The sequence below is a fragment of the Solanum tuberosum genome, unplaced genomic scaffold (genome assembly GCF_000226075.1).
Source record: "Solanum tuberosum cultivar DM 1-3 516 R44 unplaced genomic scaffold, SolTub_3.0 scf00073, whole genome shotgun sequence".
NCBI classification, from domain to species: Eukaryota; Viridiplantae; Streptophyta; class Magnoliopsida; order Solanales; family Solanaceae; genus Solanum; species Solanum tuberosum.
In genome coordinates this window covers 1551211-1566548 of record NW_006239002.1, presented here as the reverse complement: position 1 = coordinate 1566548, position 15338 = coordinate 1551211, and the positions used below count along the sequence as shown (strand labels likewise).

The 15338-nt window shown below is 32.7% G+C and overlaps 4 protein-coding genes and 1 pseudogene across 4 annotated transcripts; all 5 read right to left on the bottom strand.

Moving 5' to 3' along the window:
• Positions 1–2473: 2473 nt before the first annotated feature.
• Positions 2474–3702, bottom strand: LOC102580167 (probable carboxylesterase 7; annotated as a pseudogene).
• Positions 3703–5508: 1806 nt separating this feature from the next.
• LOC107060382 (2-hydroxyisoflavanone dehydratase-like) lies at positions 5509–6135 on the bottom strand. The gene has a single exon (XM_015308294.1). The coding sequence runs from the start codon at positions 5996–5998 to the stop codon at positions 5675–5677; it is 324 nt and encodes a 107-aa protein (XP_015163780.1). The 5' UTR covers positions 5999–6135; the 3' UTR covers positions 5509–5674.
• A 2420-nt stretch (positions 6136–8555) lies between these two features.
• On the bottom strand, positions 8556–9759 carry LOC102580493 (probable carboxylesterase 7). The gene has a single exon (XM_006346401.2). It carries the CDS (start codon positions 9651–9653, stop codon positions 8715–8717), a length of 939 nt encoding a protein of 312 aa, XP_006346463.1. The 5' UTR covers positions 9654–9759; the 3' UTR covers positions 8556–8714.
• Positions 9760–10520: 761 nt separating this feature from the next.
• Positions 10521–12141, bottom strand: LOC102578867 (probable carboxylesterase 12). Its single transcript, XM_006346397.2, has 2 exons — positions 11487–12141; positions 10521–11079 (listed from the first exon to the last, which is right to left on the bottom strand). Exons 1-2 carry the CDS (start codon positions 11965–11967, stop codon positions 10637–10639), a joined length of 924 nt encoding a protein of 307 aa, XP_006346459.1. The 5' UTR covers positions 11968–12141; the 3' UTR covers positions 10521–10636.
• Positions 12142–12764: 623 nt separating this feature from the next.
• On the bottom strand, positions 12765–13977 carry LOC102578522 (2-hydroxyisoflavanone dehydratase-like). The gene has a single exon (XM_006346396.2). The coding sequence runs from the start codon at positions 13898–13900 to the stop codon at positions 12944–12946; it is 957 nt and encodes a 318-aa protein (XP_006346458.1). The 5' UTR covers positions 13901–13977; the 3' UTR covers positions 12765–12943.
• Between the last annotated feature and the right edge of the window lie 1361 nt (positions 13978–15338).

Here is a 15338-nt window from a genome sequence, read left to right as displayed (position 1 = left end):
TTGAATTTGTATATTATATAATATTTTCTTGCAATTTATATTATTTAAAATTTAAAATAAAATAAAATTTTATATTAAATAAAAAAATAAATTTTTATATCACATGAAAATTATATAAAGTAATTATTGGGAAAAAGAAATAAAGAATTTATACTATGAAGTAAGAAAATAAGAATGAAATAGAAATAATAATATAATATTAAGAAAAAAGAAAAAAATTTCTTTTTAGATAGTAAAATAGAGAATTGACTTGAAATTGATTATCTGAAAAAATAGAAAATTCTATATTTAAAGGGTAAAATAGAGTGTAAGGTGGGAGATGCCCTTAAAGAGACTTGAACCTGGCCAGTTGAGAGAATTAATACACTCCAGCCACATGTCAAACAAACGCGCCAAGGCAACACAATTGTGCAAGGAGTATCATTTTTATTATTCTTACTACTGTGTTGGGTTTTTTCCAGATTTATATATATAATATTAAATTTTTTTGACCAAGTCGTGTCGGATGACACCCCATGGCATAGGGTGGATCCGCCCCTCTTTCCATCCACATTTCTTCAGGGACTCACAGTATGTCCACACATTTCTTTAATTCTTTTGTCACTTTTAATAGGGAAAATACAAAAAAATTCTCTTGAATTTGATCGGATAATTTACTTTAGTACTTAAATTATACGGGCATTTAAATATCCCCTTAAGATCTTTGAAGTGATTTTTTTCCACCTTGAGACTATAACACCACTCTCACCCACCACATCATAGCCACATAAGTGACACATCATAACCATGTAGGCGTCATATCATTAATCTTTATTTCTTTTTACTTATTCACTATTTTTTCTTAAACACTTTTTAAAATTAATTATATCAATTGATTAATTTATAAATGCATACCCCCACCCTCACCCCATTCCCTCTTTTTCTTCTTCCTTGTTGTTCACTATCATTATTCCAACCTTCAATACTTTCTTTTCTTTTTCTTCACTATTCAACAATTTTTTAAGTCACTTTAAAGAAGAAATTCACATTTTCTTCTTCGAATCCTCCCAATGAGTTTACCCTCTTGGAGAATGGATTTTTTTGAAAGCCAATTTTTTCTTGACAACTCAAATAAGAAATGAAGATTGCATAAGAAAGTTGATCCAAAAAAATATAAATTTTATGAGAAATGTTTGAATGATCTAGAAATCAAAATGGGTCGCTCAAAATTTAAGAAAGTTTGCATTTGCCAAATCGATACAAATAATAGAGTGAAATAGACGTCAATAAAATGACATTGCTATTGAATTTTATGGATTAGTAAAAGATTAGTGAAATGAAAATAGTGGATAGAGGTGGGAAGAAGATGGAGGAAGAGATGTTTCAATGGAGAAAAATGTGTATTGAAGAAGACAACAAAATAAAAATAAAAAAAATTAAAGAAAATAAAAAGGGGATCCACTAATTTCATTTACCTCTTAATAATTTTTTTTACATATTTTAAAGATTTAATATATATTAAAAACTATTTAAATAATTTGTTATATATTGGCCAATAAAAAAAGGCCATGTGTAGGGCTTTAAAAATTCAGCTTTTGTTTTCTCTTTTTTCACGCACTTTCAGGAGAGTGCACTCACTCTCTCTGCCACATCATCCCTTAGAGGGTGTTTTAATCACCTAAAAGATGTTAAGGGGTATATAAACACTCGTGTAGTTTAAGTACTAAAGTAAATTTTCGTGCCAAGTTCAGGGAAAATTTTATGCCTTTTTCCAATATCATGTTATGTTTTTTAGTACTAATCTAGATAAAATATGAAAAAATAGTCCATGAATAAGTAAACCTTAGTCCACCGCACGAGTGTTAAGAGTGACCTCAATCTTGGTTAACGGTAAAAAGTATACATTCTAACAAATGATGACCTTGTGAAGTGTCATACTTGCCTTAAAGACTCAAAAATTAAAATAAAAAATTCAAAATAACAAAACTGAATAATTTTAAATCTTACCTAAGAACTCCTATCAATTCAACCTTACTTGAATTGTAATTTCAGCGATGTTAAAATTTAAAAACTCAAATCAAATTTTTATATTCAATCTGAACGGTGAGAAGGCCCACATCTGATATTTTTCCCTATTATTCAACATCATTATATACTAAACAAACAATTCTAGTGAGCGTAGACCATCGACCAAGGGAAGGTCAATTGTTTTATTTATGGCTTAGTTTTAAATGGAGAAAGAACTAGATAGATCAGCAAGTTTACGGTGATATTTGGTTTTCCAATTATTTTTATAAAACAAAAACGTATGTTGGTGGTAGTCCTTTTCATCACTTACAGAAGTTTGTTCTATCTTAGAAATAACAAGTTGAAGCAGTGTAACAAGATGCTCCGTAAACGTATGTTGGTTAGAACTCTCGTGCATACCTTGATGCACTTTATACCTAAGAATCTGAGTAAACACGAAGAAATACTTATCACTCTATAATAAATCTAATCTTGTTGATAGTCGATAAAATCAGTAGGCCGCATTCCCCAAGATTGAGAAATATATTAAGAACCACGTGAAAATCTTTAACAATTACATCCATTTTTTATTCATAAAAATAGTACCCAATTCCATGATTAGAAGTCCTAGGACTGATTAAGGAAAGAAACCAATTTTTTCATCATAGCCATGGCATTTTCAGCTTCTGTAGCAGACAGATGAAATACATGTTCTTCATCTTTAACTTCCACAACCTCCACCATCCCCGGCCACCCACTCTTCTCCAACACCTCCTTGTAGTAAAATCCCCTGAATCTCAACGAATCTTTTCCGGCCACATACACAACTACTTTATCACATCCTAAGCTAGACAACTTCGGATCCTTTTCCGGGTTAATCAACGGGTCATCTAATCCCCGAGCTATTCGGATTCGCAAACAACCATAGCTTCTCAACGAAATCCTTGGCACCCAGGATTTCCCCCCTCACCGTCAATCGGATCCTTCCCCCAGAAAGATGGACAGGCAAGGAAAATCCCTTCAATTTTCACACCCTCCAACTTTTCCAACCCGACCCGAATGGCTATATGGTGTGCGATGTTACCACCCGCGCTATCTCCCCCCAAATAGACACGATTGAAATCGGCATTGTCTTTTAGCCATGGTTCACGACCATCACCATTGGCATGTGAAGTGACCCATTTGAGAGCTAGCCATGAATCTTCATAAGCTATGGGTAACGGGTACTCAGGAGCTAACCTGTAGTTAACAGAGACAATGGCGACTTTTGCTTCAGCTTCTACCAGGCTAAGATATTTGTGATATGTAGGTGAAAAAGCAGATTCGATTACAAAGCCGCCGCCGTGAAAGTAGACGAAAAGGGGAATTTTCTGAACCGGGTCGACATTTTTGGGCAGGTAAAGTCTTGCTGATAGGTTGATTTCTGGATCAATTTGAACGTCTTTGATTTGTACTCCGGTTTCATGATCAGATTCAGGTGGGACAAAAACTTCGCCCGCCAGCCTCTCGATTTGACCATCTTTGTAAACTCTCAATCATGTACTACTTCCGCCATGGCTAAAAGCTAAGTTGCAAGCAAGAGAAGGTTGGTATACTATAGACTAGTGCTGTGACAGTTACTTTTATAACCAAAAATTTGCTTTGTTTTAAAATCTGCTCTTTAATTATATGCATTTTGAATTGAATGTCCAAATCTTTTTTTTCCTAGTTTGGCGTCAACATGTTTACTCTAATTTAATTTTGATAGTTTTTATGGTCATTTGCATTTATTTGGGCAATTACTTGTTAAGTTATGGAGTCCCTTAACACCGCAAAAAGAAAAAATATTCATTTCAAAATAAATAAATGAAATTTTTTTTTTCTTTTAAATAATAATTTCACTTTTTCATTCACTCCACAACATTTTTCATATCCAATTAAAAGATGGTGAAATAAATTATTCCTTGAAATCGTCCATCTATATTCTCATACTCCCTCCGTTTCACAAAGAATGACCTCCTTTTCTTTTTAGTCAGTTTCAAAAAGAATAACCTCTTTCCTTTTTTGGTAACATTTTACTTTTTGTTTTTCACGTGACATGTTTAAGACCACAAGATTAAGGGCAATTTTGTACATTTGGCATAACTTTAATTTAGGATCACAAGATTCAAAAGTCTTTTTTATTTATTTAAACTCTGTGACATGTCAAACCAGGTCATTCTTTGTGAAACGGAGGGAGTATGAGAATATAGATGGACGATTTCAAGGAATAATAATCATTTTCTAGATTAGAAAAAAGTGGCTTAATATAAATTATGACCACTTTCTCCGATAAGTATCCATAATTAACATAATTTAATATTATTATTTCGTAATCTAATAATTATGTCCGTCTCTCATATGTTATGAAGATTTTCATATGGGTCTGTTTGGAAAGTCACATGTTATTGGAAATGGTGTAATTATTAGGGTAGTAATTATCAGCCTAGTAATTACACTTACTTGTTTGGTTGCAACAGTATAATTGTAATTACACATGTCCTGTTTGGATGTCACAGTGTAATTACACATGTTCTGTTTGGATGCACAATTACAATTATAAAATTATATTAAATTTTAAAAATCAAAATTAATTATTTAAAATTTATACTAGACAAATAAGAAACTTTATAAATGACATTAAATTAAATATTTAAGATATATATATATATATTTAAATATATTAATTAATAAACATATATTTTTTAACTAATATTATGAAAAAATAATTGATTTATATTTTTTCAAATTAATATATTTCAATTGAATTGATCATAAAAATTAAAAGTATGAAGTTTCTACGAACATCGTGAAATGCATGTCTGATATAAAGATTAATATATAAATAAAATGTCATAAATTATTAAATGTTTGACAAAAAGATAATCTATCAAGTCTAATTAAAAAATTGACGTGCAATTTGAATTCAATATTACTAAAACAAATGAAACTGAAAATATAACATTAGTTATAAATTCAAAACGAAACATTTAACATAATACTCTTATAGCAAATTTAAACATAGCATACATAAATATGATTTATTTTTCTTAAAAAAGAAAACGTAAGTCTATAACCTTACTTAACAATAAATTATATTTTAATTAAAAAAAATTAGAATACTAATAAAATTATGCTAATAAGAAAGTAAGCATGACATAAAGAAATAGATAATACGGAAAAATTGCATAGAATCACGTAAAGTAAAGTTGAAAACAAAGAAAATGAAATATAATAATATAAAATAAAAAGTAAACTTTTATAATAATAATAAAAAAAAAGAACTTAAAATATCAGAAGTAAAAAAAATTAAAACAAAAAAAATAAAAATAGAAATAAGAAAATGAAATTTAAAAGTAATTTGCATGGTGTAATTACCAGTAATTCATAGCCTCTGTCTGTGAATTGTAAAGTGTAATTATCCCTGCCAATTACACTAATTACATGGCTGACCAAGTAATTACATGTCCAACCAAATATGACAGACAGTGTAATTACACTCAATTATATCAAATCTAATTAGCAGAGTGTCCTTGTTTGTCCTTCCAAACAGGCGCTATGTGTTTTTAGACCATGTTTTAAGATTTTAAGTCAGATGCTTAAGTTCTTTCAAATATTAGCGAAGGTTGTAATTGCTCAACGTCAATTTTGAAATAATGTCTAAAAGGATTTAAATGGTCATGACGACTTTTGCTTCAGCTGCTACCATGCTTAGATGCTTGTGATAGGTAGGTGAAGAAGCAGATTCGATTACAAAGGCGCCGCCGTGAAAGTAGACGAAAAGGGGAATTTCCTGAACTGGGTCTATATTTTTGGGCAGGTAGTGTCTTGCTGATAGGTTAATTTCTGGATCAATTTCAATGTCTTTGATTTGTACTCCAGTTTCAGGATCCGATTCAGGTGCGACAAAACCTTCACCCATCAGCCTCCTCTCGATTCGACAATCTTTGTAAACTCTAATCGGTGGGAAAAGATCGTGTACTATTTCCGCCATTGCTAAAAGCTAAGTTACAAGGAGAAGGTTGGTGTTAATATACACAAGTGCTGTGAGATCTACTCTTAAAACCAAGAACTTAATTGGTAATAAGTTTAATCTCTATAAGTATTCTAGGTTCCAAGTAACTCTATCGTATTTACTATCAAATAATATTATATGATTTCATTGATAGATCTCAAATAATTCTATTCTCACTTTTAGTATCAAGTGATTTATTTTTTAATTACGAATCTAGACAAAAATGAAAAATAGTCTATGAGTAAGTAAAACTTAATCCACGACATGAGAGTTAGCGAGACCTCAATTCTTGTAAACACTAGAAAGTTATGCTCCATCGATTTAAAAAAGAATAATCTAATTTGACTTAACACGAAGGGTAAGAAAAGGAAGAAATTTTTTCAATCTTGTGATCCTAAATTACAGTTATGTCAAATGTACCAACATATTTTTAATCTTGAATTCTTAAACATGTCAGTTGATAAACTGAAATTAAAGTATTACAAAAAATAAAAATCATTCTTTTTGAAATAAACTAAAAATGAAAATAAGTCTTTTGTTTTAAAAAACAAATGGAATTCATTCTAAAGAATAAATTATTAAGTGAATTGAACTTGTTAATTGTCACAATTATACTTGCCTTTAAAAGGATTAAAACATAAAAAACAAAAATTCAAAATAACTAACTGAATAATTTTATATCAAACCTAAAAACTCCAATCAAATTCAAGCTTACTTGAATTGAGCTTGAATTGCAATTTCTTTTGAGGTAAAACTCAAAAAAAATTCATATTCAATCTAAACGTGTGAACACTCATATCTGATTGGAGTGAGCGTAGACCATACGTCACAACCAAGGCAAGGCAAAGTATTTTATTTATGGCTTAGTTTTTAATGGAGAGGAACTAGAAAGATCGACAACACCAAGTTTACGGTGTATCTTTGGAATTTTTAAAATTGGTTTTCCAATTCTTATTACTCACTCTGTCCCATTTTATGAAAGCTACTTTGACTCGGTACGAATTTAAAAAAATAAAAAAGAAGGATTTTTAAAACTTGTAGTGTAAAATGAATGATAGAAATGTATATTGTTATAAATCATTTCATTAAAATTAAAATGGATATTTTAAAGTTAAATTATTACTACTTAATATAGAAATATATTATTCTTTCTAAAAATGACTAAAAAAGGAAGGCAAAAGGGCTGGTGGGCCCTTCTATTTGTATGAGTTTGTATTGTGAACCCTTTTACTTATCAATTTGTCGTCTGGACCCTGAACCCATTTAAACTCAATATTTTAAACACTTTTTAACCGTTTAGTTGTGCGTGTACCACAAACGCCTGACACGTAATTTTAAAAATAATTATAAATGACACGTGTATATATACCACTTCATGTCATCTTGACATTTTTATTATATTTAATTAATATATTTCTGATTTTTATTTGTCTTTTGCCACCAAACCCACCACTTTCCCCTCATTTCATTTCTCTTTCATCTTTCTTAGAAAAAAAATTCAACCTCTTCTACTCTTTTCATGGAAGAAAAATCACCAGTAGCAGAAATCATGGCTCAATCAAGGCAATCCGTCTTTGTTTTCATCCAAGTCGAAGAAGAGAGTTTCACCGCAACATCTGTGTGTGGCTATATATACCCACATTTTTTCTTTCTCATTTTTTTCTTCATTCCCATGAAATTGTTTGAGTATTTTTGTTGGTTTTGTTCGATTTTTAATTTATTTATGTAAATTTTGTAACTTATTTTCGTATTTGTATGTTGTTTAGTCTAGATTTCATCTTCTATTTATGTCTTTGTTTAATTTTTAGGTTTTCATACTAATTATGTTGAAATTTTTTGAGGATTTTGTTTGTTATGCTTTCAATTACATGTTTCATGATTTCTATTATATTATAGGATTCTAACAAAAGTAACTTTCGTGATGATGTAGAAAACTACAATAGGATCAACCACAAAATGAAGCAAAGAATTAAATGAAAATGCATAGAAATAAAAGAGGAGTATAAGGATGGAAAAAATGGAGAAGAAATTTGGAGAAAGAAGATCGAAAAAGAGGCTAGCATATGGGGAAGAAGATGGCTTTATAAAACCCTAATGACTATTAGACCCATTTAACCAGATCTCACGCTCCTCAGGTGTGTGTATTACACACCCCTTTGTTGTGTCGGCCCCATAGGATGCCAAGTTAGAAAACATGTTTAAAATATAGTGTTTCGAAGAGTTCAAGAGTTCAGTTGACAAATGATTAAGTAAAAGGGTTTAGAATACAAACTCATACAAGTAGAATGGTCCACTAGACCCTTTTGCCAAAAAGAAAAGCAAATCATATAAATTGGTATAAAAATATATATAAAAATGTATATAGGTGGTATTCGTTTTCATCACTTAAAAGAAGTTTGCTCTATCTTCTTAGAAATAAACAAATTGAAGCAGTGGAGCAAGATGTTTCATAAGTGGAGAGTCAGATTATTAGACTATGATAGTGAAAATGAACTCTCCTGCTTTTACTTCATGAGTATAGATGAATAAATACTTATCATTCTATAATAAATTTCGTTGATAGTCGATAAAATCAGTAGACCGCATTCTCGGAAGATTGAGAAATATATTAAGAAAAAGATTTACAGGGGAAAATCTTTAACAATTACATCCATTTTATTCATAAAAATAGTACTCACTTCCATGATTAGAAGTCCTAGGACTGATTAAGGAAAGAGACCAATTTTTTCATCATGCCCATCGCATTTTCAGCTTCTGTAGCAAACAGGTGAAACACATGTTCTTCATCTTTAACTTCCACAACCTCCACCGTCCCCGGCCACCCATTCTTCTCCAATACCTCCTTGTAGTAAAATCCCCTGAATCTCAACGGATCTTTTCCAGCCACATACACAAGTACTTTATCACATCCTAAGCTAGACAATTTCGGATCCTTCTCCGGGTTAATCAACGGGTCATCTAATCCCGAGCTATTCGGATTCGCAAACAACCATAGCTTCTCAACGAAATCCTTGGCACCCAGGTTTTCCCCCTCACCGTCAATCGGATCCTTCCCCCAGAAAAATGGACAGGCAAGGAAAATCCCTTCAAGTTTCACACCATCCAACTTTTCCAACCCGACCCGAATTGCTATATGGTGTGCGATGTTACCACCCGCGCTATCTCCCCCAAAATAAACCCGATTGAAATCGGCATGGTCTTTTAGCCATGGCTCATGGCCATCACCATTAGCATGTGAAGCGACCCATTTCAGAGCTAACCATGTATCTTCATAAGCTATGGGTAACGGGTACTCAGGAGCTAACCTGTAGTTAACAGAAACGATGACGACTTTTGCTTCAGCTGCTACCGTGCTAAGATGCTTGTGATATGAAGGTGAAGAAGCAGATTCGATCACAAAGCCACCGCCGTGAAAGTAGACGAAAAGGGGAATTTTCTGAACGGTGTCGACATTTTTGGGCAGGTAGAGTCTTGCTGATAGGTTAATTTCTGGATCAATTTCAATGTCTTTGATTTGTACTCCAGTTTCAGGATCCAATTCAGGTGGGACAAAACCCTCGCCCATCAGCCTTTCGATTCGACCATCTTTGTAAACTCTCATCAATGGGAAAAAATCATGTACTATTTCCGCCATTGCTAAAAGGTAAGTTACAAGAGAAGGTTGGTGTTACTATACACCAGTGCTGTGACAGCTACTTTTAAAAGCAATAATTTGTGTAAATTATTTTTTCTTTGCCTAAACAAATAGTTTGGGCCAACCAATTTTTAAAATATTTTTCTTTGGAATTTTTTTTAATTGTATATTCGAAAACTTAAATTTTTATGTCTTATATTCCGTCTTACTCATATTACATATATCCAATGTTAAAGATTAGTTTTCAAAGGTCCAATAGATTACTATTTTAGGGTTCCAACAAGTATATCATATTTGCTATTGAGTAATTATATGATTTGATTGAGAAAATGATGAATGCTAACACAGATAATCCCTCCTTTCGTTTTCACTCGACATTGATTTGATCTTTTTATTAAAATAAATTTCGAACATTTAAAAAAAGTATACTATAAATAATAGAATTACTCCATATTTATTTTATAATATATAGGAGTTAAATATAAGGACGGCATTATATTTTAACTCAGCATGTGTAGTAATGTTTCTAGAGGACAGAGACTTCTTTTGTCCTCATTGATTCTCCCCAATATCATCACCTTATAAGTTATATATACAAACAATTCAAGTGAGCGTAGTCCATACGTAATGACCACTGCAAGTTCTATTGTCCAGAAATAATTTCTTTTGGAGGTATAGTGGAGTCGGATTTGAAGCTTATGAGTTGAAAATTATCTAATTTTTTCAAGTTATTTGGTCCTAAACTAAATAAGTACTATTTTTTAAAGATAAAATACAAGATGTTCCATAAATGGAGAGTCCAGTGACTCCAGTTAATGACTGTGATAGTGAAAATGATATCTCCTGCCACAATTGCAAGTCCAAACGAAATTTCAACTTCAAATCACTAATTTCAATTTCAAGTCCAAACGGCTACTTATTTGATCAATAAAAAGAAAAAGAGATACAACTGAAATAGGACATAAATTCTACCCAACAAGTATTCAGCTTGATTGTTGAAAGAAATCAGCTAGCCATTTCATCAAGGCCTTAGCTCTCTCACAAGTTGGCTTAACCAAATGAAAAACATGTTCTTCCCCTTCTGTTTCCTTAAGTTGCACTTCACCTTTCCATCCACATTTCTTCAGGGACTCATAGTATGTCCACCCTCTGTCCCTTATAAAATCCGCTCCCCCGGTGCATATCAGAATCTTGGAACAAACAAGCTTCGATAGCAAACTTGGATGTGCTGCTGGATTGAATCTTGGGTCATCAGTTTTGGGATTTTCTGGGCAACAATACGACCAAATTCTATCTGGCTCATTGTTCCCGAAATAGGGATGAACTAATGCCATTCCGACAAGTTTTAACCTATCTCCAAGTTTATCTTCATCTACACTTGCTCGCATCATCATGTTATGAGTAATATTTGCTCCTGCACTATCACCTTTTGTGACAAAATCAATACAATTTCAGTACTCACTCAATGCGCTCAAGTTTGAACCCAAAAATAAACTTCATAAATATTGGAGCAAAACAAGTCAAATTAAGTAACGCGATTGATCAAAATGCAACCTAAATACAAGCACATGGAATCAAATATGAAGATTTGAACTAATAATAATTTAAGAAAAATATTCTATTAGTTTTCGTAATTTCTGTCAAAACGCATAAAAAAGTATGAAGATTGGATCAATTTGGGTGGGTTGACTTATGCTTTGTCATCTGTCCATCCTCATCCAATCCAGTAAAAATCAGTTTGGATCGTGACTCGTTTATTGATCTAAAAGTATGACATCTGAAACTAACTTAATCTGAAAACCAATTCAATTTAACCCAACCCGCACATTTTACCTGACAAGAAAACTCTGGAGAAGTCGGCATGATTTTTCAGCCATGGTTCAGTTCCCTGTTGGCTATTGGCCTGCTGAGAGACCCATTTCATGGCAGCCCACGAATCATCATAACAGGCAGGGATTTTGTGTTCAGGGGCCAATCGGTACTCGACGGATACGATAAGTACATTGGCTTCTGCAGCTAGAGAGTGGAGATAACTATGATAGTAAGTAGAAAACGCCGATTCGATCACAAACCCTCCCCCATGGAAATACACAAGGAGTGGAAATTTCTGATCATCATTTTGGGTTATTTTAGGAAGGTAAAGGCGTACCGTTACATTGTTCTCCGGTAGGACGACGATATCTTTGGATCGAACACCGGTGATTGGATTATCGGAAGGAGGGGCATAATCATGTTTCCGATACTTTTCGATACTGCCATCTTTGTAGACCTTAAAAAACATTGGGACATCATAAGCAATTTCCTTTGAATCCATTGTTTGATTAAAGTTTGCAGTAATGATGGAGATGGAATAATGCGATGTAAATGTGATGTGGAGATTTTAAGGGAATAAAAAATGGAGGGTGAGATTGATTATAATTATTAGGCGTTTTTGTCTTTATGCCTAAATTTTTGAAGAGTAGGTTAAGTGGACATTGTAGTCTCCGCAGTATCTTCCTCATTGGCTCAAACGCCATAAACCTTTTTTTTTGTTCGATTATTTTGTTGATAAAAGGAAAACCCACAACCGCTATCATTTGAATGAGAACAGGGTAAAATCTCTGCTTCTATGCAATAGCTAGCAAATCATCTTTCCGTAATTATTTTAGGAGAGAAAGCATAAAATATCTCTAAACTCTATGCAAATTATTAGTTTCATTATTAATAGCTATTGATAGCCTTTAAAATACCATTTAATGAACTTTCTTACTATATGAGTGAAATACACCCTAAATTCTTGTCAAGTTTAGGAGTGTTTTCAATTGTTCTTTCGGCTTTTTGTGAAGAGTCTCATGCTCCTACAAGAGTTTGAGGTCACTTGCTATGTCATGTTATATGTCGGGGTGTAATTAACTTTAGTTAGTCAAGTAGAGGGGTATTTTAAAGGTGGTCAATAGTTTCTGGACGAAACTAATAATTTGCTACAAGTTCAAAAATGTTTTCAGTATAGTAGTTTAAAATTGAAGTTATGTTTGGAAATGAATACAAATTGAAATTATTTTTGAATTATCCAAAGTAATTTGAAAAGAACTGTAAAATTTAAACAAAGCGGATTGGTTGAATATGAAATAATTGGTATGCAAAGTGGAACGGCTTGAAATTTTAGCGGGTTAAGATGAACCATCACAACCACACCTTTGGTATCCCAACACATGACAATACACTGCATTATATTACATTTCATGATACACAAACAAGGGTACATTTATTCTCATTTTGAACTTACTAACTCTAGATTTTGAATTTGCGCGCTAGGCTAAAAAGTGGACTATGGATTTCATCAAGACCTTAGCTTTCTCAGAAGTTTGGTTAAATAAATGGAAGACATGTCCCTCCCCTTCTATCTCCTTTATCCCCAATTCACCTTTCCACCCACTTTTCTTCAAAGTCTCATAATAAGTCCAAGCCCTGTCTCTCAAAAAATCTTTGCCAGCAGTACAAACTAAAACCTTCGAGCATTTCAATTCCGACAGCATACTCCTATGAGCTGCCGGATTGAATCTCGAATCATTAATCCCATTACTTTTCGGACATAAATACGTCCATAGTGAATCAGGCTTACCATTACCAAAATAAGGATCAATCAGTGCCATTCCTACTAATGGCGCGACAAAATGGCTTTCCTCACTTGCCCGAACCATTAAGTTGTGTGCAATATTAGCACCAGCACTATCACCAGCTAAGAAAACACGCGAAAAATTGGCGTGTATTTTAAGCCAGGGCTCTGTTCCTTGTGCAGCCCAATTCAGGACAGCCCATGAATCATCGTAACACGCGGGGATTGGATGCTCTGGGGCTAATCTGTAATCGATTGATACGATGATTACATTAGCCTCAGCGGTTAGCTTGTGGATGTAACTATCGTACATGGAGGAAAATGCTGATTGAGTACAGAAGCCGCCTCCGTGGATGTAAAAAAGCAGAGGAAATTTTTGGTTTTTTCGACTGATTTTCGGAAGGTAAAGTCGTGCTGATACGTTTTTTTGGGGTAAAATTGTAACGTCTTTGGATTGAACCCTGGTTTTGGGATTGTTTGATGGAGGGAATAACTTGATGTGTTGATACCTGTGAATAATTCCATCAGCATCAACTTTGAAAAATGGATAAAATTTCTGGGGTTTTACAGCAAAGGTTGAAGATATACATAGGCAGATAGTAATTATTAGAAATAATAAAGGAAAATGAAGATGAGTGAAATGTAGTGCCATTTGAGTTATAGAAGTTGGTGAATTAATGAATAGATTTTATAGAACTTGTCTGTGACCCAAATTAGAGAACCAACAGTTTTGTGTGTGTGTGTGTGTTGTGTGGTAGGTAATTAAAGCGTGGCAAATTGGGTGCCGTCATAGACTCACGAGGTGCTTTCATTGACCTACACAAATTGCAAGGTAAATTGAATTTGCTGGTGAGCTTGCTATCCGAAATAGTCTTTCTATGAAATTATATTGAATTTGTTAAATTAAAATTGCATATACATCATTCTTTTCAGATCCACATATGAAATTACATTGAGTATGTTGTTGTTGAATTAGTGTAACAAGAATTAGTACTCTTTCATTTCATTTTATACACGGTGATATATTTTATCGAGTGTGGCAAGTAAGACACGTCCTGCTTGGACGCTGGAGGTTGTTGTTGACTTGTTGGATATATCATATGTTACTCCTACAATTTTTCTAAGAATAAATAGTTGTTTAGTTATAGGATAAATGATCGTCTTGAATAGCATCTTGTGAGATTCCAAGAAGGTGGAGTTCACTAACCTAGTTCAGTGATTGAGGAGAGGTTGAGAAGAAGACAATGACTGAAATGGTCCGATTATTTTTAATCATTAAAGCCCGGAGTAACGAGGCAGGCCCATTGCTTTTACTAGGATATTTCCTATTCTTTTATCACCATTTATGTTACATCAAAGTTCCAACTACTTGACCTATTTCTTACAGCAATTCAAAGATACGAAGAGAAAAAAAATCTAAATCTCAAAGTGGTCGTCACGGAAGAAATGATTTCTATATAATTTTTGTCTTACATTAGTGTTTGTTTGTTTCTTCTCTGTTTAGACTATTCTATCTTACGCATCATATAATAATGTCTAGTTTTGTTTGTTTCTTTTAAATTTCTATCTTAGACCATTCTTTCTAACTGATACATCATATACTGTCTTAATTTTGTTTGTTTCCTTTTCTTCTCTTAGACCATATATTTTTTCTATCTAATATACATCATAAAGACATATAGGGTGTGTTTGGTAGGAATTTCCAATTTTCTCATGTTTGGTTAGGTTAAATGTTTTGGAAAATGTTTTTTAAATCAACTCATTTTTCTCAAATTTAAGGAAAATGACTTTCCCTCAAAACTTAAGGAAAACATTTTTCAAAACTCTCTTCTAACTTCAAATTACAATTTTTTTTTGTTGAAAAAATCGATTTATTTTGTCCCTACCCTCAAACCACCCTCCCCCCCAAAAGATAATAATTTAAAGCTTGTTTTTTTAAAAAAAAAATTAACTTTAATTTTTTACCCCACCCTCACCCCTATCCCCCTAGCCCTCAACCACCAACCTCCCCTCAAAAAAAAATATTAAAAGTTATTTTTAAAAGATATTTCTAATTTCAATTTTTTATTTTTTTACCCCCACCCCTACCT

Coding starts and splice junctions, on each gene's coding strand:
- LOC102578522 (XM_006346396.2), bottom strand. CDS start 13,900: ATGGCACTACATTTCACTCATCTTCATTTTCCTTTATTATTTCTAATA.
- LOC102580493 (XM_006346401.2), bottom strand. CDS start 9,653: ATGGCGGAAATAGTACATGATTTTTTCCCATTGATGAGAGTTTACAAA.
- LOC107060382 (XM_015308294.1), bottom strand. CDS start 5,998: ATGGCGGAAATAGTACACGATCTTTTCCCACCGATTAGAGTTTACAAA.
- LOC102578867 (XM_006346397.2), bottom strand. CDS start 11,967: ATGGATTCAAAGGAAATTGCTTATGATGTCCCAATGTTTTTTAAGGTC. Junction 11,080..11,486: donor CTCCAGAGTTTTCTTGTCAG/GTAAAATGTGCG, acceptor TTGTCACAAAAG/GTGATAGTGCAGGAGCAAAT.